Source organism: Pelophylax lessonae, assembly GCF_965119305.1.
Source record: "Pelophylax lessonae genome assembly, chromosome: 4".
Lineage (NCBI taxonomy): Eukaryota > Metazoa > Chordata > Amphibia > Anura > Ranidae > Pelophylax > Pelophylax lessonae.
In genome coordinates this window covers 645,946,762-645,973,813 of record NC_138771.1, presented here as the reverse complement: position 1 = coordinate 645,973,813, position 27,052 = coordinate 645,946,762, and the positions used below count along the sequence as shown (strand labels likewise).

At 41.4% G+C, this 27,052-nt stretch overlaps 1 protein-coding gene across 1 annotated transcript in view; it reads right to left on the bottom strand.

The window, feature by feature from the left end:
- LOC309554747 (olfactory receptor 1468-like) overlaps positions 1-11,959 on the bottom strand; it is a gene marked incomplete at both ends in the record, with an annotated part of 120,866 nt that extends 108,907 nt beyond the window's left edge. Inside the window, one exon of the mRNA XM_082256449.1 lies at positions 11,144-11,959. Within this exon, the coding sequence (XP_082112575.1) occupies positions 11,144-11,959 (816 nt within the window). The remainder of the gene's footprint in view (positions 1-11,143) is intronic.
- Between the last annotated feature and the right edge of the window lie 15,093 nt (positions 11,960-27,052).

Here is a 27,052-nt window from a genome sequence, read left to right as displayed (position 1 = left end):
GAAGACTTTTTTCCAGCTGATTACGCAACTCCAACATATCAGCCATACTTTGCTTCTGCAAAGTCTGAATTTCACTTTCCTTTTCCATGAGGATGGTATCTTTCTCCATTATAGTCTCTCTGCGTTTTTGCAACTCGACCAAAAGAAGAGCAGTGGATTCTTCCCACTGTAACACATGAGACTTGAGTAGTTCATTCATTTCCTGCAAGTTTCTATGCTCCATTTTAAGCAATTCCAAGGCTTGTTCCTTTTCTTCCATTTTCCGTTGCAAGGCATCCAACTCAGCCCTGCACACATACTCGGTTTCCTCCAAACCGATGGCCTCCATTGGCTGCTGGCGTCTCTGTTTCCAGCCTGCCATGCTCTCTTGATGAGCCTTTTGTTGAGCTGCAAAGCTCTGCTGAAAATCCGCATTTGCCTGCTGTTGAGCTGCATTTGCCTGCTGTTGAGCTGTATTTGATATAATCAGTTGTTTCAACATCTCCTCCATTTTGAGTTTACTTTTCATCTGAGCACACTGCGTCTCCATAGCAGTTTCATCAGTGTTGCTAGGGACAACAACCTTCCTCTTTAGTAGACTCTCTTTAGGCATGGATGGGGCTGGTTCAGACGGCAACATCCCCTCCATCCATAGAATCCGGTCTCTCATTTCATCTATCTTTGCATTCTTCAGGCGTTTTGAACGCCCCATCTTCAATAACTCCACAAACAAATTTTTCACAGTCCAGCAAAAATTTTTCAGACCACTGTCTCTTTAACACATGTAGTTTTTCTCTCTCTCTTGCAAGATCTCTTTTCCTGCACACACAGTTTGTGCAGTCACTTGCACCAGACACAACAAAGTTCATCAAATAATTTTGAGACCGCTGTCTCTTTAAAACACTTTTTTTTTTTTTTTTTTTTTCCTGTCAGGATCTTCTCTCCTGCACACATAGATTGTGCAATCTCATGCACCAGATAAAGTTCATCAAACATTTGCACTTCCTTGCAGGGATCTCTGCTTATGCCCACTGCATACCTCCACCATATGTAAGGGATTAGCTCGGTGGCGGGTGTGGATGACCCCTTGGGGGGTGCGTTTTCCCAGAGAGGTAGCCGACAAGTGCTTGCAAACAAACAGTGTGGTTTATTAAATGGTGTTTTCTTCACCAGGCTGTATGCAGCAAAACATCCAAAATAAAATAAAACAGAAAATAAATCCTTGCCTCTGTGGGCGGCTACCTTCTCACAACTGGAACCTGCCTAAGTGTCTGTCTCCAACCTACCGTCGGGCAGACTTCCTTGTCCTACAGCGGACACTCAATAGTCCTTTTATAATAGCTTCACAGGGCAACACAGTCCTTTTGTTTCTTTCACATCAACAGTTCGTCTTCTCACCTTTGAGACGTATTCACCCTTGGTTACCGTCCCGGGCACACATCACTCCGGGGGGTCTTCTCCCAGGCCCACACATCCTGTCGGGAGGCACACGCTGACTGTCCTCCTGCTCCCAGCCCACATGGCTTCAGGATGCAGCTTCTGGAGGCAGCAAACAATAGGAATTTCTCTGAACAAATTATAGAGCCTTAACTCCCTCATTCTGAACAGGTGAAGGCCTTTCAACCTCCTGCTGGCTAGCTCTGTAGCCAACACCCTAAATTAATTAATGGACTTTCTAAATCAGGTAGAAATGTATCTCCTTCCTGTGACTACATTCCCAGATTTAGCTGACTTCCTGTTACAATATATATATATATATATATATATATATATATACACACAGTATCTCACAAAGTGAGTATTTTATTATATCTTTTCATGTGACAACACTGAAGAAATTACACTTTGCTACAATGTAAAGTAGTGAGTGTACAGCTTGTATAACAGTGTAAATAACTCAACACACAGCCATTAATGTCTACACCGCTGGCAAGAAAAGTGAGTACACCCCTAAGTTAAAATGTCCAAATTGAGCCCAAAGTGTCAATATTTTGTGTGGCCACCATTATTTTCCAGCACTGCCGTAAGCCTCTTGGGCATGAAGTTCACCAGAGCTTCACAGGTTGCCACTGGAGTCCTCTTCCACTCCTCCATGACGACATCACGGCGCTGGTGGATGTTAGAGACCTTGCGCTCCTCCACCTTCTGTTTGAGGATGCCCCACAGATGCTCCATAGGGTTTAGGTCTGGAGACATGCTTGGCCATCACCTTTACCCTCAGCTTCTTTAGCAAGGCAGTGGTCATCTTGGAAGTGTGTTTGGGGTCGTTATCATGTTGGAATACTGCCCTGCTGTCCAGTCTCCGAAGAGAGGGGATCATGCTCTGCTTCAGTATGTCACAGCACATGTTAGAATTCATGGTTTCCTCAATGAACTGTAGCTCCCCAGTGCCAGCAGCACTCATGCAGCCCCAGACCATGACACTCCCACCACCATGTTTGACTGTAGGCAAGACAAACTTGTCTTTTGTACTCCTCAAACTCTCATGAAAATGGCCCTTTGTGATTTAGGTTTAGCTCCAAGGAGTGTTGAATGTTGTATTCATTTGGGTATTACTTTCAACACGTTTCTGTGATGTTGTATGTTTGTACACTCAACCAAGTGTGTCAGAGGGGTGGAGGTTCTGGAGAAGGTTGAGGCAAAGATTGGGAAAACTCATCCTGTTCAGCGGCCCCTAAAGGGATAGCACTACATGTGGGAGCTTGTCCGGGATCCCTCTGTTCTGAGTGTCAGTGACCTAGAAATTGAGCTTGAACGGGTAGAATTTTCAATTTTTCTGAAAAGTGACCATCCTCCTCTGCAGGAAAGTGGATTAAAGACTTGAGAGCCCGACAGTTACCTGCAAATTTAGGTATTTTGGACATTTAGAATAGGTGTTTTTAAAAAAATGAACACAGTGATTTTTATTATTGCTACTTTATTCTTTTCTTTAAACAATTATCAAATAAACTTTTTTGTTTTTACGTTTTCAATTTGTTGCATCTCAGTGCTACTGAAAAATTCTGACTAGAGTTGAACTGGATGTCCGTGTTTGGCGGGTTCGGCCGAACTTGAAAAAAAGTCTGGGTCCGTGTCCTGGACTTTTTTCGAACTTTACCCGGACACTGAACCCCATTGAAGTCAATGGGGACCCGAACTTTCAGGCACTAAAATGGCTCTAAAAAACCAATGGAAAGGGCTAGAGTGCTGCAAATGGCAGCAAAATGTAGTTAAGAGCATGGCAAGTTCTCTTAAAAAAAATTCCCCTTTAAATTTGTAATTTTTAAATAGCAGATTAGAAAAGCAATCTGTAGTAAAATATAGCTGAACGCTGCACACAACAGACTGATAAAAATATTTTTTTTCTCCCTCCTCCTCCTCCTCCTCAGTGGGCTCAAGTGAGGGCAAAAAGATTGTTCACTGCAACACCCCCCACACGGCAAAATCGATGTAGATCGCTAACGGACAATTGTTCTGTCCTGTGTCTCCTAATCTCTCCCTGCCTAATCTCTCCAGCCTGTCCCTAAAATGCTCAAATATCTTTCCCTGCCTACACTCCGACCTGTCCCTGCAATCTTTTCAGGCACAATGTTGTTTTTCCCTGTCTGTCCCTAATCAGCAGCAGCCAGCACCGTTATGATGTGTGCTCTCTCCCTACACTACAGCAGACTGACGCACCGCGCTGTGTCTCTCGAGCTTATAAAGACCTGGGTCACATGCTTCAGCTGGCCAATCACAGCTACTAATACATTAGTAGGCATGGCTGTGATGGCGCACACCAGTTAAACGCTTGTTGATTGGCTGTTGAAAGCCCGCCATTAAAAGCGCGCCATTACATACAAAACAGGAAATAAAATTACCGAACACGGATTTTAAACCCGAACATACAGTAAAGTTTTCGGGTCCGTGTCCGGGTAACAAAAATCCAATTATCCGGTATGGACCCGAATAATACAGTCCGTGTTCGCTCAACACTACTTCTGACTTCTTTCAAACCACTTCCTGTCTAGATGCATTTATGTCCTGGTAATGACAGCAGTGAACCATGCCTGCTCAATGAGTGTCAGCATGGCTGCTTGTTGTCTCCATATGGCGTACATGTGGGAGGGCACAATTGGAAGGCAGTTGTCACTCAGAGGCGTAACTAGAACCTTCAGGGCCCTGATGCAAGAAACCATGAAGGGCCCCCCCAGACCCCTGGCCGGGGCCCTTACCTTCAAGCCCAGGGCTCTTCCCACTAATCCTGGGGCTCTTTACACTCGTTGCATGGCCTTTTATTACGGTCCCGTAGCAGGTTCTGCAGTGGGCCCCCTTCCTGCAATCTTGTGGGCCCCCTTCCTGCAATCTTGGGGCCTCCCCACAGTGGTGCAATGCCAGGGTCCGGTCGCAAGTGTGACCTTTGCGATCCTGGAAGTTCACCCACTGGTTTGCTACCGGGCCCCCTGGAGCATGGGGCCCGGTAGCGATTGCAACCCCTGCAACCCCTGTAGTTACGCCCCTGTTGTCACTCTTTAACAAGAGCCTGAACAAGGAATTTCATGACATGATCCCCATGGACTACTTTACTGAAAACATTAGATATAAAAATATTAAAATAACTTTTTAAATTATATAGCATTTACAAGTTAAATCTTTTGTGATTTCAGTGATTTGGTTTATATACACCTAAATATAAATTTCACCTTTACTAGGATGATATGATTTTCTAAACTGCCAGCTCAGCCAATCAGAGGAAACCTTGTATTCATTGTTAAAGTGGAACTTTAGTCAGAAAATTAAGTCCTGTTAGATGTAACACATTACAAATAAGTGCCTATATTGTTTAAAACCCTGCTCTGCACATGCTCAGTTGCCCTCCATTTCCAGCATTGTGACAAAAATCAGAGCCATTAAAAGCCAGTCTGCTGACAGACTAAAGATTTACTGCTGCTCAGGGGCTCTGGGCTTCAACAAATTGACAGCCTCTGGCAAGCTGAAACAGAAGCAATGCTGGAGGCAATTTACAGCACACACTAATTTTAGTAGCATAATTATTCAAAAAAGTATGTTCCTTGCTACCCATAACAACTTGCTTTTAACTTTAATAAGCTGTTTTGAGTAAAGTTCCAATTTAAAGGTACCTTGCTTCTCATAAACGGCAGAGAAGACTCCAACCCAATTCTCTTTCATTTTGGCAGCAGGGGGGGAAGTTGCCTGTACAGTGCTGCATACTGTATGTAGCAGGAGCTACAACAGTACAATACTGCATAAATATCGTCTGCATTGGTATGTAATGGAAATGGTTTATTTAGGTCAGCTTGCATGTAAATCTAACATGAAATTTCCCCCACTCCTTAAACTCCCTACCATGTTTCCCAGGCTCCACTCTCCCACCTGCAGGCCCAAGAACCCCATGGTAGGTGCCACAGGGTAAAGGGGAGAGAGACCTGTGAACATCAATTAGCCTTCCCTACCCAGGTAGAGCCTGAAAACAGCATGCATTACATCACTTTTGGCTTCTTCGGTTGTCACTTTCTGGTCAGTGAAGAGCAGATGAGACATTAGGGGTCTAATAGACCCCTGATGTCTCAATTAAGATAGCCTGTCACAACAATATTGTATCATATAGGGGACTTTTGGTAAAGTTTAAGTAGAAAAAAGTGTACAAAATAAAGTCACACCCAAACACTTAAATGCAATGTGCAAGCACATACAAGCCTACATATAAAAACATTGATTGTGCTACAAATGTTACATATCACCATGCATGTTGAGATGAGAGAAATAATTTAATGTCTGTTTTACTGTACAACATTAGATGAGTTGTAAAGTCAGAAGGTTTTTTTATCCTAATACATACTATGCATTAAGATAAAAAGCTTTCTGTGTGCAGCAGCCCCCCTCAGCACCCCCTAAAACTTACCAGAGCCCCCTCTCTATCCAGCGATGTCCTTGAGTCCCTCAGCCTTCCGGAACTCTCTCTCTCTCCTGATTGGCTGAGACACAGCAATGGCACAATTGACTCCTGCTGCTGTCAATTAACCACTTCAATACAGTGCACTTTCAACCCCTTCCTGCCCAGGCCAATTTTCAGCTTTCAGCACTGTCACACTTTGAAAGACAAATGCGCGGTCACGTTACACTGTACCCATTTTTATCATTTTTTTAACACAAATAGAGCTTTCTTTTGGTGGTATTTAATCACAGCTGGGCTTTTTATTTCTGACTAAAAAAAAAGAAAGAAGACAGAAAATTTAGAAAAAAAGTTTTTCTTATTTTCTGTTAATAGATTTTGAAAATAAGTAATTTTTCTCCTTCACTGATGTGTGCTGATGAGGAGGCACTGATGGGCACTGATAGGCTGCATTGATGAGCACTGATGAAGTGGCACTTATGGGCACTGATGAGGTGGCACTGATGAGGTGGCAATGAGGAGGAGGTACTAATATGCAGCACTGATGGGAACTGATAGGCAGCAGTGATGAGCACTAAAAGGCGGCACTGACAGGCACTGAAAGGCGCCACTGACAGGCACTGAAAGGCAGCACTGATGGGCACTGAGAGGTGGCACCTAAAGGCACTGATGGGCACTGACAGGCAGCACTGATGGGCACTGGCGGGAGGCACTGAGGGGCACTGGCAGGCGGCACTGATGGGCAGCACTGATGGGCACTGACGGGCAGCACTGCTGACCGGCACTGATGGACAATGATGGTCAGCACAGATGAGCAGGCACTGATGAGCAATGACTGGCAGCGCTATGGGCACTGATTGTGGGCACTGATGGTGGACACTGTGGGCACTGATTGTGGGCACTGATTGGCACTGTTTTTTTACTTTTCTGTAATCAGGGCACTGATGATCAGTGCCCTGATTACCTGTCCTAGTATCCCCTTTGAGGAGGAGCCGCTGATTGACTCTTCTCGCCACACACTCTGACAGTGTGAGACGAGCAGAGCCGATAAAAGGCACTTCCTCATTTACATGTGACCGGCTGTTATTGGACACAGCCAATCACATGTGTAAAGAGCCAAGTCATTGGCTCTTTACCAAGATCAGGGTCACGCCATATCCTAGTAATACGTGCGGCCACAATCACCTCACCGCGTGCCCCTGTGGGCACGCAAGAGAGGTCGTTCTGGGGCACCATCATATGACGTTGTCCCAGGACGAGAGCCGCACCTCTCTGTCATTTGACGGTGGCGGCCAGGAAGCATCTAAACTCAGTTAGCCAATCAAGAGAGAAAAGGGGCAGGGCCGAATGGCAGCTCTGTGTCTGAATGGATACATGGAGATGCAGCTCAGCTCGGTTGCCCCCATAGCAAACTGCTTGCTGTGGGGGCACTCAACGGGAGGGTGGGGTCAGGAGTGCCAGCCAGGGACCCGAGAAGAGGAGGATCTGGGCTGCCCTGTCCAAAACCAACTGCACAGAGGAGGTAAGTACACCATGTTTGTTATTTTAATTTAAAAAAAAAAGAGACTTTACAATCACTTTAAGTCTAAACTGATTACATGTAAAGCCTTTCCAAATATTGCCTATGGAAAATGTAGAGTACCAAACTTTGTCGCCTTTTAATGAACACACACAATTTAAAGACTTGACAGGTTGAGTATATATTTATTAGGGCACAACCTCATGTTTTATATTTTAGCAAAAAATTGGCAATATATTTTGTTTGTGTGCCATCAAATAAACTTTAGTGTATTTTCTATTGAACATTTCTACAAATATTGTATGGTATAAAGAAGTGTAACTACCATTCATTTATTAATATGTTAATACAATCGGTGCTGCTAAACCTTCGTTCAATATATTATATAAAGAAGCAAAAAATTTGGGGAGCATACCCATGTATTTCTAAAGCTGGTACAGCTATGAACCAAGCGACATGCATAATAGAAAAGAATAGCGCACACATGCAAAAGAAATTACTATCAAATTTGAAGACAATCCTTAAATAAAAATGGGGGTTTGGTCCCACCATATGGCCATATAGTGCTCAAGCCCACCACTACGTCAAAGTACCCCATTATCAGTGGGTCCTACACTATCCATGAAAAAGAGATGAATCCAGCCTACCTAACCCTTGGAGAAAATACTCCTTGCTGGGAGAGATGTGCAAATGCACTGCAGGGGACTCCTCCTCCACCAGCTTTAGAAATACATGGGTATGCTCCCCCAAATTTTTTGCTTGTTTATTATGTATTCGGTCTGACCAGACTTCCGAGGTTGGGCACCCCACCCCCCACACACACCTGTACTCTATCAGTGTCCACTATCAAGTAGATATAGGAGGAGTCCCCTTTAGTGCATTTGCACATCTTTCCCAGCAAGGAGTATTATCTCCAAGGGTTAGAGAGGCTGGATTCACCCCTTTTTTTAGGGATAGTGTAGGACCCACTGATAATGGGGTACTTTGACGTAGTGGTGGGCTTGAGCACTATATGGCTATATGGTGGGACCAAACCCCCATTTTTATTTATGGATTGTCTTCAAATTTGATAGTAATTTCTTTTGCATGTGTGCGCTATTGTTTTTTAATATTATATAAAGCAAACAGTAAAAGTGAAAAACAAATCAAACTGAATATCCTGACAGTCCTGTGTTGCAAGCTGTGACACTTTCAGGTGTTTTTACCTCATCCCAATAACCTATTCATTTTCTTTACATAGTGCAGCGCAACACTCCCAAATGCATAAAAATCAGTTATATAAAGTCCATTCAACTATAAACACTTGTATCAAAACAGTCCAGCACCCTGTGCTTCTTGTGCATATAAATTAACAGACTTCTTATGTGAAAACTGAAACAAATTTCTTGTGACAAGTGATCCACCACCAGCTGAAATGCCTGCTCACCTCCCACAGAGTAATAAAATGCTCATCAATATCCTCCAAATGACATTGTCAGATGCAGACAAACACCTTCTTAATCCAGGAAACAGCTCTTCCAGGGGAGGACTGGGCCAGGGAGCAGGGGGGTGATTGCCCCCCAGTCCACTCTGATGCCCCATAAAAAGTCTGCACCCCTTCTGCCACAGACATGCCTAAATAATTCCTGGTGAAGAGAAGTAAAAAATCCCCACCGTTGACCTACTGAGTGCAGAAGACAAGGACAGAGTGCGGCCTCCCCCCCAGCATGGATGGTGTAAACTGTGTCTGGGCAGAGGCTGGTTCCATGCCCCACTGGAGACTCTCCTCCCCCAGCCAGTCTGAGTTTGGCCAGTGAGTAGAGAGTACTTGGAGTGGAGCTTCAGCCTGGAATGAGGGTCAGGAGGAGGCCAGGAAGAGGGAGAGTGGGAGGAGGGCCGAATCGCTGCACCATGGGCCTCTGGTTTGTACTTGCTCTCTGGGCAGAAAGTTGCCAGTCAGCCCCTAAGCTCTTCCTCCCGACTTTTCCTCCTCTCACGATTTCACCACATGTTATATGGGACAAAAAGCAAGACAATCGTGCTCTTCGTATAAAAAAACAGGTTTATTGTCCCCCGCAATGTAAAACACTTACAATAACTGTCAATAACTAAAAACAACATGCACTTTTGTGTATACTTGTCAGCCAGCTCACCACAACGATCCCGTTGGAAGCCAGATAGGAGGGTACAACAGATCTAGGAGGGTGGAGCTGAGCTTTTGACATCCCGCCAACACCGCCGCGGTTGGGTTCATAGTGGCGAGCTGGCTGAGAAGTATACAAAAGCGCATGTTGTTTTTAGTTCTTGTAAGTGTTTTACAATGTGGGGGACAATCAACCTGTTTTTTATGAAATCGTGAGAGGAGGAAGAGTCAGGAGGAAGAGCGGTTTCCCAGGTTAAGGAGGTGTTTGTCTAGATTTGAAAGTGTCATTTGGAGGATATTGATGAGCATTTTATTTTACTCTATGGGAGGTGAGCAGGCATTTCAGCTGGTTGTGGATCACTTTGACAAGAAATGAGTTTCAATTTTCACATAAGAAGCCTGTTCATTTATTTACACAAAAAGCACAAAGTCCTGGACAGTTTTGATACATATGTTTATGCTTGAATGGACTTTATGTAACAGATTTTTATGAGTTTGGGAGTGTTGCACTGCACTATATAAAGAGAATTGCCACTATTTTATTGTCTAGGGTCTCTGTCCTTTAGGGTCTCTTCCCTCGAGGGTTTAAACTAATCTTCAGACCTAAAATCATTTTTTTAAATATGTGTGCACAAAATGCAAATTCAGCACTGGCAGAAAAAAAGGTTAAATGGAGAGAGGATTAAGTCAAGAGTATGCCTTTTTTTTAAACCAGTTAGTTCTTATGTATCTTCATGCAAAGCACTGAGAAAGAAAGTCAGCTTAGTGGAGTCAGAGGTAAATTAGATGGATAATGACCATGGTAAATTGGGGTAGGTGATTATTACTCTGCAACAAGATAAAAAAATTATAATTTTTACAATGGGTAGTACAAAATTATAAATGACTGCAGAGGAGGATTAAATAGTATTTTCATAATTGAAAAAAAAAAACTGAATAAAATCCCTATTTTTGCATTTTTAATACTATTGTTCCTGTAAATAACAAAAAGGATAAGTATTTATCCTGCCACCTTCTCTGCTGAACATTACTCTGTTGACAAGAGGTGGTCCACCAAAGTCTGCCAGGAAACCCACAGTTCTGCAAGCATTGATTTCCGGGGTCAGCCCCAGGTCTAACGGTTCCTTGTTATGACCTCCAGAACACTGCAATATCCTGTAAAGATTTAGAGGTTGTGGTGAAAATCTAATTAGAGAAATAGGTACCTCTGGAGATCAACATTGCCCAAAGTTTTGGTTTCCCAGTAAGCTTTGTGGGACCATTCTTCATCACTAGAGTACTGATAGCAGTTCAGATGGCAGAAAGGTAAGTATTCTCTCTACTCCTTTGTAAAAATTATAATTTTTTCTTATTGCAGAGGTATCCTCTACCCCAATTTAACATGGTCACTGTCTTCATCACGCTAAACTGACTTGTTTTGTCTCAGCACTGTGCAAGGAGTCTGATACGGGATAACTAACTGGTTACAAAAAAGGCATAATCTTGACCCAATCCTCTCTTGACCCAGTCCTCTTTGGATTTCATATATCCATATGTTATATTAATGCATGCTGCAAATTTTATGAAAAGCTTCTTGAATATCATTATTCCTAAAACTATATATAAGAGGGTTAATCAATGGAGTCACAACAGTATACAGAAGAGACAGTACTTTGCTGACAATTAATGACTGCCCCCGTGTTGGAGCCACATAAGTACAAAAAAGAGTTCCATAATATAAAGATACAACTGCGAGATGGGAGCTGCAAGTGGAGAAGGCTTTTTGTCTTCCAGTGACTGAAGGGATTCTGAGGATAGTGCAAATAATATAGCAATATGATGCAATGATCAATAGAAATGGGACCACAGCCATTGGAATAGTGAGTATTGTAACTTCGGTCTGTACAAGATTTGTGTCCGAACAAGAAAGCTCCAACAGAGGAGACAGGTCACAGAAGAAATGATCAATGACATTAGAGCCACAGAATTGTAAATTAGAAATTGCTAAAACATGGTTTAAAATCACAGAAAAACTCAATAACCATGAAAATAAAATTAGTTTTAAACAAAATATATAATTCATAATACTGTTGTATCGCAGAGGGTTACAAATAGCGAGATATCGGTCATATGACATCACGGTCAAAAGGAGAGACTCCAGGGCCAAAGAGGCACTAAAAAAGTAAAACTGAGCTAGGCAGCCTTTGAAGGTAATCGTGGTTTGTTGGTCCACCAACACGTGAAGCAAACTGGGGCTAATGCTGTTGGCCATTATTATGTCCGATAAGGAGAGCTGAGTGAGAAAAATGTACATTGGAGAGTGCAGATTTCTGATTTTGGCGACTACAACTATGAGGAGCAAGTTTCCACTTGTTGTAAGGTGGTAAGTCGTGAAAAACAGAATAAAAAGAAACATGTTGAGATGATAAAGATTGTGAAAGCCAAGAAGATGAATTTCAGTGATCATGGTGATATTGCTCTGAGACATGACTTAAAGGTATGCAAGCCTTTTGAATAATAATATTTTTTAGGGTGTTTTGCTGCTTACCATTTTTTTAGGCTAGTTATCATCTGGTTTAACTTTAAGAATTATAATGGTTGATTAGACTAGATGGACTTATGACCTTTTTAACCTTCATAACTGTGTAGTCAATGTAGTCTATTCTGTAAAAGTGAGATGGATAAATACATATTACAGTTATTATGTAAGGTCTCAAGGAATTAAAATAAAAATGCAACATTACACATTCTATTAAATAGACTTGAAAAACGTTTTAGGCAATTATATAATAGTAATAGCATAACTTATTTGGGATACCATCATGAATCAATACATAGGTGTAGGCAAATCAAGACAATTCTATCATGGTTTATGGAGTAGATCTTCTTGGGAGACTTTACATTTCATCTATTATGGATGCTGCTGCTAGACTAATACACCTTACTAACCGATTCATGACTGCAGCCCCTCTCTGCCAGTCCCTTTATTGGCTTCCCCTACCCCACCGTATAAAATTCAAAATACTAACGACAACATACAAGGCCCTCCACAACATTGCCTCCAGATATATCACCAACCTAATCTGCAGGTATCACCCAAGTCTCTCCTTCTAGACCTCCTGCTCTCTAGCTCCCTTGTTACCTCTTTCCTGGCTTGCCTCCAGGACTTCTCCAGAGCCTTGCCCATCCTTTGGAACTCCCTGCCCCAGTATGTCCCTACCCTGTCCACCATTAGGAGATCCCTGAAAACTCACTTATTCAGGAAAGCCTATCCAACCTCAACCTAAGAACTATACCCAAGTCACCTTCATCAGATCATCCCTCACAGCTATTACCTTTGTACCACCTCCCCCTTTCTTTAGATTGTAAGCTCCTCATACAGGGCCCTCCCGTTCCTTCTGTATTTAACTGTATTGTAATTCTACTGTCCCCTCTTCTACATTGTAAAGCATTGCACAAACTTTTGGTGCTATATACATCCTGTATTATTATTATATTATATACTGTAAAAGGGGTCTATCTGTGTATTAACAATTCCTTGTCAATTATAAGGAAAATGTGCATGCATATAATAAAGAAAGAGTTCCGTTATTCATGTACATCATCCAGCCTGCTCGGGGTTGGGGGCATGCAGTGCGCCACTCCCATGACTGCTGTGTCCACTGAACACAGCGGATTGCGGATCCTGGTACCTGCCGCCCAGTGATCACATGATCACCCCTTAGGAGTAGTACAATGTTACTATGGTGACACTGATCTACTCTAATAAAAAATGTGCATGTGTATATGTATGTGTTTGTAAAAAAATAAAAATAAACAAAAGTTCTAAAAAGAAAAACATTTTTAAAAAAATGTAATACAATCTTTAATTTTTTTTTTTTTAACATTTTGTCACTAGGCAGTGTCCCTGACCACTGCCACATCAGTCATATGATAATAGTGTACTAGAATGGTAAAAGAATGCAAAAACAAAAATGGGAAAAAAAAAACATTCAATTTCTTCATTTTCACAAAAATTGTTACAAAAAATTACAGCTTCAAAAAACTTATCATACCTCTTATTATATGCCTCATATTGTATACTTTCCAAAAAGGGGTCATGTGGAGGATATTTGTACTGTCCTGGCATTTTAAGGGCCTCAAGAAAGGAGAAAGGCCATCAGTACATCAGGACTAATCGATTTTCAAACATGTATACCAGACACATAAACCAATTGATATACAGTACTCTTATTGGGATTTACATGTAGCAGAACACATTTTGGCCTACATATATGAAGACATTTTATTGGATATGTTTTATAACCGCAATTAAAAATAGTTTTTTTTTTTTTCAAAAATTTTTATTTTTTTTTTATTTTTATTGCAAAAAAATAAAAAACCCAGAGGTGATCAAATACCACCAAAAGAAAGCTCTATTTATGTGACAAAAATGATAAAAACGTAATTTCTGCACAGTATTGCATAACCACACAATTGCCAGTTAAAATAGTGCAGTACTGAAAAGCAAAAAATGCAAAAAATTGATCACAAATGGGGTAAAACCTTACGGAGGAGATGTGGTTAAAAAAAAAGCCTTTTTTCACCTTGCTTTAACTGACATCAAAGCCCATCCATTTGAACTACAAATAAATAAAACTGTGTTTTTCTGTATCTCTTTATCCCACGTTTGAACAATTCTTATAACCACTAAGCCTCAGAAGTCAATGTTTTTGACAGCAGCAGAAAAAGAAATTTGGTGCAAAGAATACAGGCTGACTTAATTTGCTAAATCTTATGTGTCCCCAAACAACAATGTAATAAAATGTGTCTTTTTTTTTTTCAATAAATTCCTAATAAATATGAATAGTACATCACAAGTAATCATTAAAGTTTTCTGATTCTGAATTAAATTCTTAAATTAATTAGTTAAAAATGTGAAATTTTTCTCGGAATAAAACTTACTACATAGAAAGAATTATAATTTCAAAGACCACATTGCTCAGTAGTGGTACTAGAGTCCAATTAGAGAATGTCTTTCTTCCTTTTTTTTTTTTCTTCCATCGTATTGGCACATATCATGCAAAACAGCTTAACTTTTTGGTCAGTACTAAAAAAGGCACATAGTTATATTGACTTCATTAGTAGTGAAAAAAAAAAAAAACACAACTATAATTTCAATTTTTTGAATTGGAATTCTAGATGTTTCTGTAAATTAAAAAAAAGGATTTATGCGGATTGAAATCATTGTAATAAGTAAAAACTGTAATTTAAACCATTGTCCTTATAATGCCGGGGATAAAACGCCAGTTTAAGGCAGCTTGAACATTCCTCACAAAACAACGACTGCAATTGTTCTTCTTCTTTTATACTTAAAACATAGAAGCGTTAGGCAATGTGAAGTCTGAAGGGAATAAATTAAAATTCTCTTGTGATTATAAAAGAAAAAAGCAATCTTATAACTCGACAGGTAGATAGAAACGTAATGTTAATGCAAAAATAATTGGTTGTATGTATTAAGTGTATAATATTTTCCAAAGGTTGGACCAGGGTAGAGTTTATGACACCTACCACCCATATATAAAAGTAATGCAAATGATGATTTAAAATAGGAAGAGGTGGCTCTCTGGATGGTAATGGGGGCAGCGGGACATTGTGGGTCTGCTCGATAGCAAACAACGGAGAAAAAGTGGTGACCCCAAAGGTAGTAACAAGTAACAAGCCAATGTTCCATAAAGGCTTCAGGGTTCCTGCCTTCGGATCCCTCGGGGAACCCCAGAAACCATAGGTTATTTTGGTGTACCCCAGAAACCATAGGTTATTTTGGTGTACCCCAGAAACCATAGGTTATTTTGGCGAAGGCAGTCCTCCAGATCGTTCAACTTATCTACAGTAGCCTTAATGTGCTTTCCTGCAGATCAGTCACCGAAGCCTGTAAAGAATGGGTAGCATCCTCCAAATCACTCATCCGCTGTTCAGCATTAGTAACTTGATGGTGGAGGTTATGAATGTCTTGTTTAACCACTTCTGGACCGGAAGGTTTTCCCCCTTAATAATAACCAGGCCGTTTTTTACAATTTGGCACTGTATTAATTTAACTGACAATTGCGCGGTTGTGCAACGCTGTACCCAAACAAAATTCATGTCCTTTTTTTCCCACAAATAGAGCTTTCTTTTGGTGGTATTTGATCACCTGTGCGATTTTTATTTTTTGCGCTATAAACAAAAAAATAGCAACAATTCTGAAAAAAAATATATATTTTTACTTTCTGCTATAAAGCATTCCCAATAAAAAAAAAAAAAATAGAAATCAAATTTTTTCATCATGTTAGGCCAATTTGTATTCTGGTGAAAAAAATCCCAATAAGTGTGTATTGATTGGTTTGCGCAAAAGTTATCGCGTCTACTAACTATGGAAAAGATTTGTCATTTTTATTTATTTTTATTTTTTACTAGTAATGGCGGCGATTAGCAATTTTTAGCGGGACTGCGACATTGCGGCGGACATATCGGACACCTAACTGACATTTTTGACACTTTTGGGGGGACCAGTGACATTACTACAGTAATCAGTGCTAAAAATATGCACTGTTACTGTACTAATGACACTGGCAGGGAAAGGATTAACACCAGGGGCGATCAAAGGTTTAAATGTGTCCCTAGGGGGTGCTTTCTAACTATGTGGGGGATGGGCTTATGGAATGAACACAAAGACCTGTATTCCTAAATAAGAGGAACACAGGAGCCCTGTGTTCATTGCTGACAGAACAGTCTGTCTCCATGGGGAGCCATTGCGGGTGCCCAGGGCAATCGAGGCCACCGGACCCGCAGATCAGCTTCCCCTGTGGTGAATGGGCTAACGCACGTGCCCCCACTCATGGTCCAGCGATACGATTTACAGGTACGTCATTTTGCGGGAAGGATATATGTACGGCGGCTGGTCGGCGAGTGGTTAAGAAAAGATAAGTCCTTCCTGACAGATTCTGTTTCTGTTAAGGTTGCCTGGCAGTGTTGTATGGCTTCCATAATTTGTGACGAGAAGGGTTCCCCTATGTATGGGACTGTAAATGCCACTGAACACTGTGTTTTGCATAAAATATCTTTATTATTACAAAATACATACAAAATAATAACATAAATCAATAACATCACAGGGCATAAAAATATGCATGCATATGACAGACCAAATACCGAACACAATAGGGGCGCTTAGGTGTACAAGGTGATCGTGGAACCGGAACCGACCCTACGCGTTTCGGGCAGAAGAGCCCTTCTTCAGGGGTCACCCAAAGCTCCAGATACAATACCTAGTATATCTAAAACAAGGAAGAAATGTTTTAAGTGTGGTATAACATGGTTAGTCTGTATATATATATATATGAGTAAGCAGACAGTATGTCTCATATTTTGGATTTCATAATATATACTCAATATTCATGGACCTACCCTTAGCGTCTATCCCTACGGATTGGATTGGTCTGTCAGCTAAAAGATGGTATTGCTACCATTAGGAGGAATGCCCAAATTCCCACAGGCCCGTTCCAGGGCTGCGAAGTCCGTGAGAGTATGAAAGAAGTAGTAGCATCCGCCCAGAGGAACCAGGAGGGCACCACGATGACCGGCAAAAAAATTGGCTCAGTATAAACTACTCCCGTAAGGGGGAGGGGGATATATCCATATAGCAACCTAGTGCACAGAAGATGAAGTAACAAGAATAGTAAAAAGTAAATTAGCTGATGATAGGAATATACAACGAATTCGTCACTGTACGCTTAAAGTGACAAGAGGCAAATATTTACCTGTATTATACAGGAAGGATGAGACCACAGAGGGTCCAATATAGTACAAGTAGTAATAATCTTGTATGGGTGAGATCAAAGTGTATGTGTATCTGTAAATGTAAAGGGTATACCAGTAGGTGAGTAACAAATAGTATTCAACCATCTTAAGTAAAGGGTGGTGACTTAGATAGTTTTATAATTCGGAACCAACGCCCAAAGAGGAAGAGAACACCATAGGATTGTGAGAATCATTGGAGTATATAGGGTGAGTGTCAAAGAAGGTAAAGACATAGAAAAGGTAGTTCCCCTTTGGCCCCAGAATATGCATCAATTTAATTCGTCATGGCTTCTGATAAAGCAATATCAATAGCCGCTCGTAATGACGTTTATCCCAAAAGAGAGGTCACTTTGGGCATATATATAAGCGTTACAAAGACAGATTTGTGGCGGTATGTATATATGCATACTTATCTTGGGTAAAGGGTGCCATTTATAAGTCCAAGTATACAGCCATAGACCTCTATATAGGGACATTGAAGTATAATTGGAGATTATGCAAAAACGCATGCAATAGAGAGCAGTGTACAGACCCATACAAATAGCAAAAACCAATAGGGAAAAGCAAGTGTGCAAATGGAACATGCAGGAAAGACCCCCATATAGGGGAAAGAGGGTGCCCGTGGGGAACGGAATATAAATATAAAAAGGAAGAAAGGTGAAAAGTACCTCTATGTGCCATTATATTACAGTGGTGTCATCCAATCTGGTAAGAAAATCAGCTTATCTGTCTCCTATCTTGCTATGGGCTTGGCATCCTCTACAAAGGGACGCCAGCCCGGACTGTTGATAAAGGATCAAGCAGACGCCAGCGCATGCGCACTAGAGGCATGCGGCGTCATCACAGTGATGTAGGAGCCAATCCGATCATCTGCCCGTGTAGCGCAGACCCCGCCCATCCCGGAAGGAGAGGCCACGTCTGCGCTCCACGGGCACCGACGCGGGAAACCAACAGTTCCGGAGGAACGCTGGTATAAATGGGGAAAAAAAACCTCGAGGGCTCCCCCTGCCCGCGCTGGGGGAACCTACAGCTGGCGCTGGGATGGTGCATAGAAAAGTCAGCTGAAAGCTGACAACAAGGAGAAAGTAGGAAAGGGGTAAAGAGGGAGAAAGAGAGAAAGAAAAAAGGAAGATAAGAAAGGAAGAAAAGAAAGAGATAAGCAGCAGAGAGTGATCAGGGAGATTAAGGACGTGCCGTACAAGGCAAACCAGACAAAGTTTTGTATCTGACAAATAGTTAGTGAAAAATTTGATCACAATCCCTAATAATTAAATAGGAGTATTTGGTCATGTATTGCGGGGGTCTAACTTATTGTTAATTTTAGAGCCGACCATTATGGAGAATCCAATCGAGATTGGAGGGGGAGCCACACAGATGGATCGATATCAGTCTGCCACTTGCATGTAACAGATTGGTATAACAAATATATCTATACATATTATAATAATATCACATTTACACTAGTATAACCCACAAAGGTACAACCGGAAACAGATATCCAATCTTGTGCAAAACATATCCCTATGTATGATCTACACACAATCATTAACTTCACATTTAAATGTAGCACAATGTCACGAGAAAGAACACACTCAAATGTAGCACAGTGTCACGAGAAAGGACAGTGACTATAAGTACCATGGTATTGTGGTATTGATTGTCAGGTATGGTAAGACTATCTCCATATCTCTCTTAGTCCCATATGGGGTAATCCAGGTGTCCTAATATCCCCATATACATATGTATATCTACACACGCATGTATAGCAGGCAACATGGGTAATATCATGTCCACCAATACCATATACTTGATAAAATAAGGCCATAATTGGAATATATCAAGGGTTTTTATTTCCCCTCATATGCAGACTCTGTAGGAGGCATGCCCATGTAAACAGATTGGATGTAGGTAAATAAGAATTAAAGGATTTAAAGATTTTATATTTGTATCCCAAATCAATGGAAGAAGGGACACTTCATATCAAGGGGAAATAGAGTTTCTAATTTTCCCATCCACCTGAGGCAAAGCCCTCCAGGAACGGTCGAAAACTGACGACATCATTCAAACCCGGGGCTGTGGTGGCATTCAGATCTATAATCCACCGGGTTTCCCGCTGTAGAAGGGTCTTATTCCAGTCCCCCCCACGGGGGCTGGGGTGGACCCTATCTAGGGCACGGAATTTGGGTACTGGAGGGATTCCCATGTGCATGTCTCGTACATGTCTACCAAGTGGTAGATCTGGGTCTCGTTTTTGCATGCTCAATACATGACGATAGACCCCCTATATGGGGGTCTTTCCTGCATGTTCCATTTGCACACTTGCTTTTCCCTATTGGTTTTTGCTATTTGTATGGGTCTGTACACTGCTCTCTATTGCATGCGTTTTTGCATAATCTCCAATTATACTTCAATGTCCCTATATAGAGGTCTATGGCTGTATACTTGGACTTATAAATGGCACCCTTTACCCAACATAAGTATGCATATATACATACCGCCACAAATCTGTCTTTGACGCTTATATATATGCCCAAAGTGGCCTTTCTTTTGGGATAAACGTCATTACGAGCGGCTATTGATATTGCTTTATCAGAAGCCATGACGAATTAAATTGATGCATATTCTGGGGCCAAAGGGGTACTACCTTTTCTATGTCTTTACCTTCTTTGACACTCACCCTATATACTCCAATGATTCTCACAATCCTATGGTGTTCTCTTCCTCTTTGGGCGTTGGTTCCGAATTATAAAACTATCTAAGTCACCACCCTTTACTTAAGATGGTTGAATACTATTTGTTACTCACCTACTGGTATACCCTTTACATTTACAGATACACATACACTTTGATCTCACCCATACAAGATTATTACTACTTGTACTATATTGGACCCTCTGTGGTCTCATCCTTCCTGTATAATACAGGTAAATATTTGCCTCTTGTCACTTTAAGCGTACAGTGACGAATTCGTTGTATATTCCTATCATCAGCTAATTTACTTTTTACTATTCTTGTTACTTCATCTTCTGTGCACTAGGTTGCTATATGGATATATCCCCCTCCCCCTTACGGGAGTAGTTTATACTGAGCCAATTTTTTTGCCGGTCATCGTGGTGCCCTCCTGGTTCCTCTGGGCGGATGCTACTACTTCTTTCATACTCTCACGGACTTCGCAGCCCTGGAACGGGCCTGTGGGAATTTGGGCATTCCTCCTAATGGTAGCAATACCATCTTTTAGCTGACAGACCAATCCAATCCGTAGGGATAGACGCTAAGGGTAGGTCCATGAATATTGAGTATATATTATGAAATCCAAAATATGAGACATACTGTCTGCTTACTCATATATATATATATACGGACTAACCATGTTATACCACACTTAAAACATTTCTTCCTTGTTTTAGATATACTAGGTATTGTATCTGGAGCTTTGGGTGACCCCTGAAGAAGGGCTCTTCTGCCCGAAACGCGTAGTGTCGGTTTCGGTTCCACGATCACCTTGTACACCTAAGCGCCCCTATTGTGTTCGGTATTTGGTCTGTCATATGCATGCATATTTTTATGCCCTGTGATGTTATTGATTTATGTTATTATTTTGTATGTATTTTGTAATAATAAAGATATTTTATGCAAAACACAGTGTTCAGTGGCATTTACAGTCCCATACATAGGGGAACCCTTCTTGTTCACAATTTACAGGGATGATGGCCACTGATACTGGGCACTGAGTGAAAAGATACTGTTTGTTCCCATAATTTGTGACAGGGTCAGCTCAGAGGAGATAAGTGAAGCAGGAGAAGTATCATCAGCAGCCCTAGGGAGCACACAGTCTAGGAATACAGCCCAGGCAGTAGCAGAGTGCTCCATGCTAAAAGAGGAGTTAGCGCCATCTTGGAGCAGCTCACAAGGTGGGAGAGGAGGTTTACAGCCAGCGTCGCCATGCCAGCCTGCCCAATGTTGACCATGCCCGCCATGTCCCGGGAGGGACAGCAAGCAAATGAGGGTATGTGGGGGTCAGCAAGTGCCACAGGTGTGGCTGGATCGCTGGAAGATAGATGTGGGCTAGGCAGAGCTCTGCAGACCCGCTCAGGCCACGCCCCCTCTGCAAATTTTCATTCAGAAAGGATTGTTACTTGACACCCACCCCAGCCTAGTTTTTTCATAACAATTTTCAATGGACTTCATTATATGAGTTGTATTGCAAATATAACTGAATATACTCTGAGAAGGTAGGATGATGACACCCTCTATGGGGTCATCCATACACATTACACAAACGAACATTTGCTTACAATCATCAAATTCCTAACAATTGCATCTTTGCAATGGAGAGAGAGAAGCCTTTAATTACATATCAAAGGCTTCTTACAGGTTAGCAGGGATGACATTGGCAGCGCAAACATTGCATGGCCATTGTCTTAAAACAAAAGAGATTGTCTGAACTTATATAAATGGTAACTCCAGTCCATAAAACAATATTTTTTCTTGTTCAAATATTTTATTGCAAAACAAACAAATGGTTGAAAACATTACAATGGTGTAATAGGACACAACTGTTGTGGGTACATTGTGCTTGCATAAAAAGGCTTTGTGCGCATCCTAAGTATAACAATCGAGCGACAAAGACGTTTACAGAAGTGCAAACTGTGAGGCAAGTAAAGACAATAAGGTAACATGAGGAGTAAATCCGTTCATAGATGGATTGAATCTTGTCCGGATCAGCAGGGACCAGCCGAGATTTGATCCATTTATAGGCAAGCTGGTTGTATTAAAGTCGATCCATCAATCAACTTCAGCATAACCAGTCTGTATGATTTTTTGTATGAGATTACTGTTGGAGGCTACATCCACCAGCTGTAACCATTGTGTCCTGCCTTCCAGGAAGGCTCCCTGCCCTATTTATTAAAAAAAAAAAAAAAAAAAGGATATATTTAGGTTGGTACAACATTAATCATTAACTAATCAGATCATCATTAGAGATTAGAGATATATAATGACAGTAATTGAATAAAATGGTACATTCTGTTAGTATACATGGTCTGTTGGCATTTCCTGGCAGTGAAGGCAAGCACAGCTAGGCAGGAGGCTGTAAAACCAGAGCCGAGAAGCAGGGGCAATACATTTAAGAATTTCATTAAACTTTAAGTGATTGTAAAGTCTTGTGTTTTTTTTTTTTTAATAACAAACATGTTATACTTACCTGCTCTGTTCAGTGGTTTTGCACAGAGCAGCCCAGATCCTCCTCTTCTCAGGTCCTTCTTGGGCTCTCCTGGCCCCTCCCTCCTGTTGCGTGCCCCCACATCAAGCAGCTTGCTATGGGGGCACCTAAGTCGAGCTGCAGCTCCCTGTCTCCATTCAGACACAGCACTGCTTTTCCACCCCACCCCCTCTCTCTCCTGATTGGTTAACTGACTTTGATTGACAGCAAGGGAGAGTCCTGAAATCCCGAGGGACTTATGGACATCGCTGGATAGAGATGGGGCTCAGGTAAGTATTAGGGGGTGCTGGGGCGGCTGCTACACACAGAAGGCTTTTTTTTTTTATCTTAATGCATAGAATGCATTAGGTTAAAAAACCTTCTGCATTTACAACTCCTTTAAAACTTCTTCTATATTAATGGTCATTTGACAAGGGCTCCAAGACTTTGGGACATGAGGGGGGTTGGGAAGATAAATTATGTTGCCTAGAGATTGAAGTAAAAAACAAATAACAGTGAATTACGCTCATTTTTCCAAAGTTGTATTATCAGACCATTTATATGTATAGTTTAACCACTTTGGTACAGCGCTATAGCCAAAAGACAGCTACAGCGCAGTACTGTTGTTTTGGGAGGGGTCTATAAATATCCTCCCAGAGCCCTGCCGCCTTCAGCACATATCCGGAGCACTTTGTGACCACTCTGTCCTTTAGACACAGCTGATCTTAAATTGGGGTAAAGGGCGAATCATCAGTGCCGCCTATCAGTGCTGCCTATCAATGCCCATCATTTCAGCTTCATCAGTGCACATCAGTAAAGAAGAAAAATTACTTATTTGCAAAATGTTGTAACAGAAGCTAAGAAAAACATTTTCTTTTAGATTTTTTATTTTTTTTGTTTGTTTAGCAAAATAAAAAACACAGTGCTGATTAAATACCACTAAAAAAAGTGTTATCTGTAATAATAATTTGGGTACAATGTTGCATGACTGCACAATTCTCATTTAAACTGGGACAGCACAGAAAGCTGACAATTAGCCAAGGGGAAAAGAGAGTGAAGGTATTGAAGTGGTTAAAATACCTCCAGGTACAACGTACTGCACCAAAAATCAAGCAAAAGAACACTTGAAACATAAACAGACACCTAGGAGTCATTCAAAGCCATTAAAAACATAAGGAACAGGGAAATTCAGAAATACCAGCCTAAATTTTGTTAACATATTGGTGAAATAAAACCAGACAGTTTCACTAATTTCTAGAGGAAAAGCAGGACTTTGCAATAGCATAGCTATTTAAAAAATTTGAAAACAAAGGAACACTATCATCGTTTAAATGTTACAAAGAATATAACAAAATATGTAAAAAGGAAGTCACATCACTTCCGGTTCCGGCTATCGGTTGGAACGCTTTGCGTTCCAGAGACTCAATATACTGCTTTATTTTAACCACTTGCCGACCGCCGCACGACTATCTACGTCGGCGGTCAGCCCCTCACAGGCAAACTAACGTAGGGCTACGTTGCTTGCTTGTGAGGGTCTAGGGAGCGAGCGCGCGCCCCCCGGGGCGCGCTCCCGCTCCCGCGTGGTCACGGACCCCCCCGCGCGTGTGACCAGCGGACCCGATGTCCGCCGGTCACTCGGCGATCGGCGGGGGAGAGGGAGAATGTCAGGCAGCTTGTGTAAACAAACTGCCTGTCATTCTCCTCGCTGCAAAGACACTGATCACACGGATCTACTATGTAGATCCGTTGATCAGTGTCCTTACAGCTAGAGCCACAGCCAATCACAGTAGAAACCACGCCCCTAGGGACATACACAGCCCCTCCCTTCCAAATAAAGTTAACCCCTTCACTACCAGTGTATTTTTACAGTAACAGTGCATATGTATAGCACTGATTACTGTAGAAATGTCACTGGTAACCCCAAAAGTGTCAAAAATGTCAGTCAAGGGTCCGATCTGTCCGCCGCAATGTCGCAGTACCGCAAAAAAAATCGCAGATCGCCGCCATTACGCGTTAAAAAAAAAACAACAAAAATGACAAAAATCTTTCCCTTTGTTAGTAAACGCGATAACTTTTGCGCAAACCAATCAAAATACGCTTTTTGCGATTTTTTTTACCAAACATAGGTAGCATAAAATAAATTGGCCGAAAATTTTTAAAAATTTTGATTTTTACATTTTTTTTTGGGGGAATTTCATATAAAAAAATGTGAAAAATATTGCTATTTTTGCAAAATTGACGCTCTTTTTTTGTTTATAGCGCGTGATCAAAAAATCGCACAGGTGATCAAATACCACCAAAAGAAAGCTCTGTTTGTGGGAAAAAAAGGACGTCAAATTCGTTTAGGTACAGCGTCGCACGACCGCGCAATTGTGCGTTAAATTCACGCAGTGCCGAATCGCAAAATACCCCCTGGTCGGAATGGGGGTAAAATCTTCCGGGGCTTAAGTGGTTAACTGAGAGATTGTGAGTACCTTATTTTACTTGTCTTTGGAAATAAAGGATACCTTTACAGTATTACACTATGTGCCCTCTCCTTACTCCACATGGCTCTTCCACCTAAATACACGTACCGCTGATACCCGCTGATACCCGCTGATACCCCTGAAGTACCAGAGATAGAACTCCGCTCACCAAGTGCAGACCCAACAGGACACATGGGAACCCTTTATAGGAACCCCTAGAGTACCCCGGAGCCCTACAGGGATCTCCCGATCCACCTATTTACCAGGATCTCTTGAGGGAACCAGGACCCACCAGAGGGATCTCCCTACCACTATACGTATACCCACTCTATACCCCTGTGAGGGGTGGGTATCTCTGGTGAGTTTGCTACTTACCTTAGGGGCCACAAAGCACCTCACCACTTTACCCACCACAGGGTCATCACTGGTATTGCTGCATGAAGATATATCACCTGTTTACACTATTTATGGACTGTTTCCCTCAGCTGACACTTAGTCACTTTATCTGATATTTATGTGTGCACAGTGTCATTTTATTGGTTAATAATTTTCTATCAGCTATTTCCCTCAGCTGGCACATTGTCACTTTATCTGATATTTATGTGTGCACAGTGTCACTTTATTGGTTAATAATTTTCTATCAGCTATTTCCCTCAGCTGGCACATTGTCACTTTATCTGATATTTATGTGTGCACATTGTCACTTTATCTGATATTTATGTGTGCACAGTGTCACTTTATTGGTTAATAGCGATAGAATATTTTATTCATTTATTCCGTTACCACGCATACTTTCTTTGCCACTTAACACTTTAAGGTGTTGTACATTCATTTTTTCTGTTATATTTGCACTTTACTCATTGATATATATGCACTTCTACCATTTCTATTTATTTATCACCACATATTCACAGCACGTGACACCTTATTGTATTTTTTCTTATTTATTGTGCATTTATTTTATTTATTGATTGCCATTTACCTGGTTTAATTATTGCATCAGTAACTTTATTTAGTTTATTGCTCGGACTTATTTGCCTCAGCCACACGTGAGACACTCTAGGTGCCCTTGAAATATCCTGTTACCACTATCCATCACATATTCCTTTGCCTATTTCTATTTATTGGATCAGTGACTTTTCCTTTTTGGTAGACAGCGCCATTCCTCTCCTTTTTCTTTATTTCAAAGCCATTATTTCAATTTTTGAGGGATTTTATTGACAGGCAAAGTACTACTGGATTGGCGTAAGGCCAATGTGGTACCTATATTTAAAAAGGGATCAAAGTCTTTACCAAGTAACTATAGGCCTGTTAGTTTAACTTCTATAGCTGGGAAGATACTGGAGAGTTGAAGAAAAGACCACATAGATGAGTTCTTGCTGGAAAAAGACCCAAAAGGCCTGGTATGGTATGGACTGGGGGGACCTCACGCTGTTTTTTTATTTCATTTTTTAATAACTGGGAGCCGGTAATTGTAACCCTGAGTCATTTTAAACTAGACTCAGTTTTTTTTTCTTCAGAAATGTCATTTTTACTGTAGCATGTTTTATGCATGCTACAGATGTGCCATTTTACAGGCACATAAAAGGGGCCTCCTAGGCATTATATTTAAAGGACATTTTCATTTTTATTGTTGCACTTTTAGCATCATTTAAATCACTGCTCCTGAAAAAACTATTGTTTTTCAATTTTTTTAATTGATACATGTCCCCCAGGGCAGTACCCAGACCTCCTTACCACATTTATGGCCAATTGCTTGCATATAAGCCTTCACAATGGGCACTTTTGATTGTTCCTGTTCGCCTCCCATAAACTTCAATGGGGTTCCATAAATTTCAATGGGGTTCGCCATTCGGGTTAGAACATTTCCCCTGTTCGGGAGTTCTGCTGCGAATCAAACAGGGTGTTCGGCCCATTCTTAGTTGAGGGGTAAGTCAGGATGATCAGGTAGGAAGATGGGTTAATGTACTTAGAGGTAGAAGTAGGGGCTCACAGAAAATGAAGGCCAGTCCTGTGTTTGAGATCCCAAATAAATTTGCCAAATTGGGTGAAGATAAGGGGTGAAAGTCTTCTGAGGTCACTGCTACTCCTAGCATCC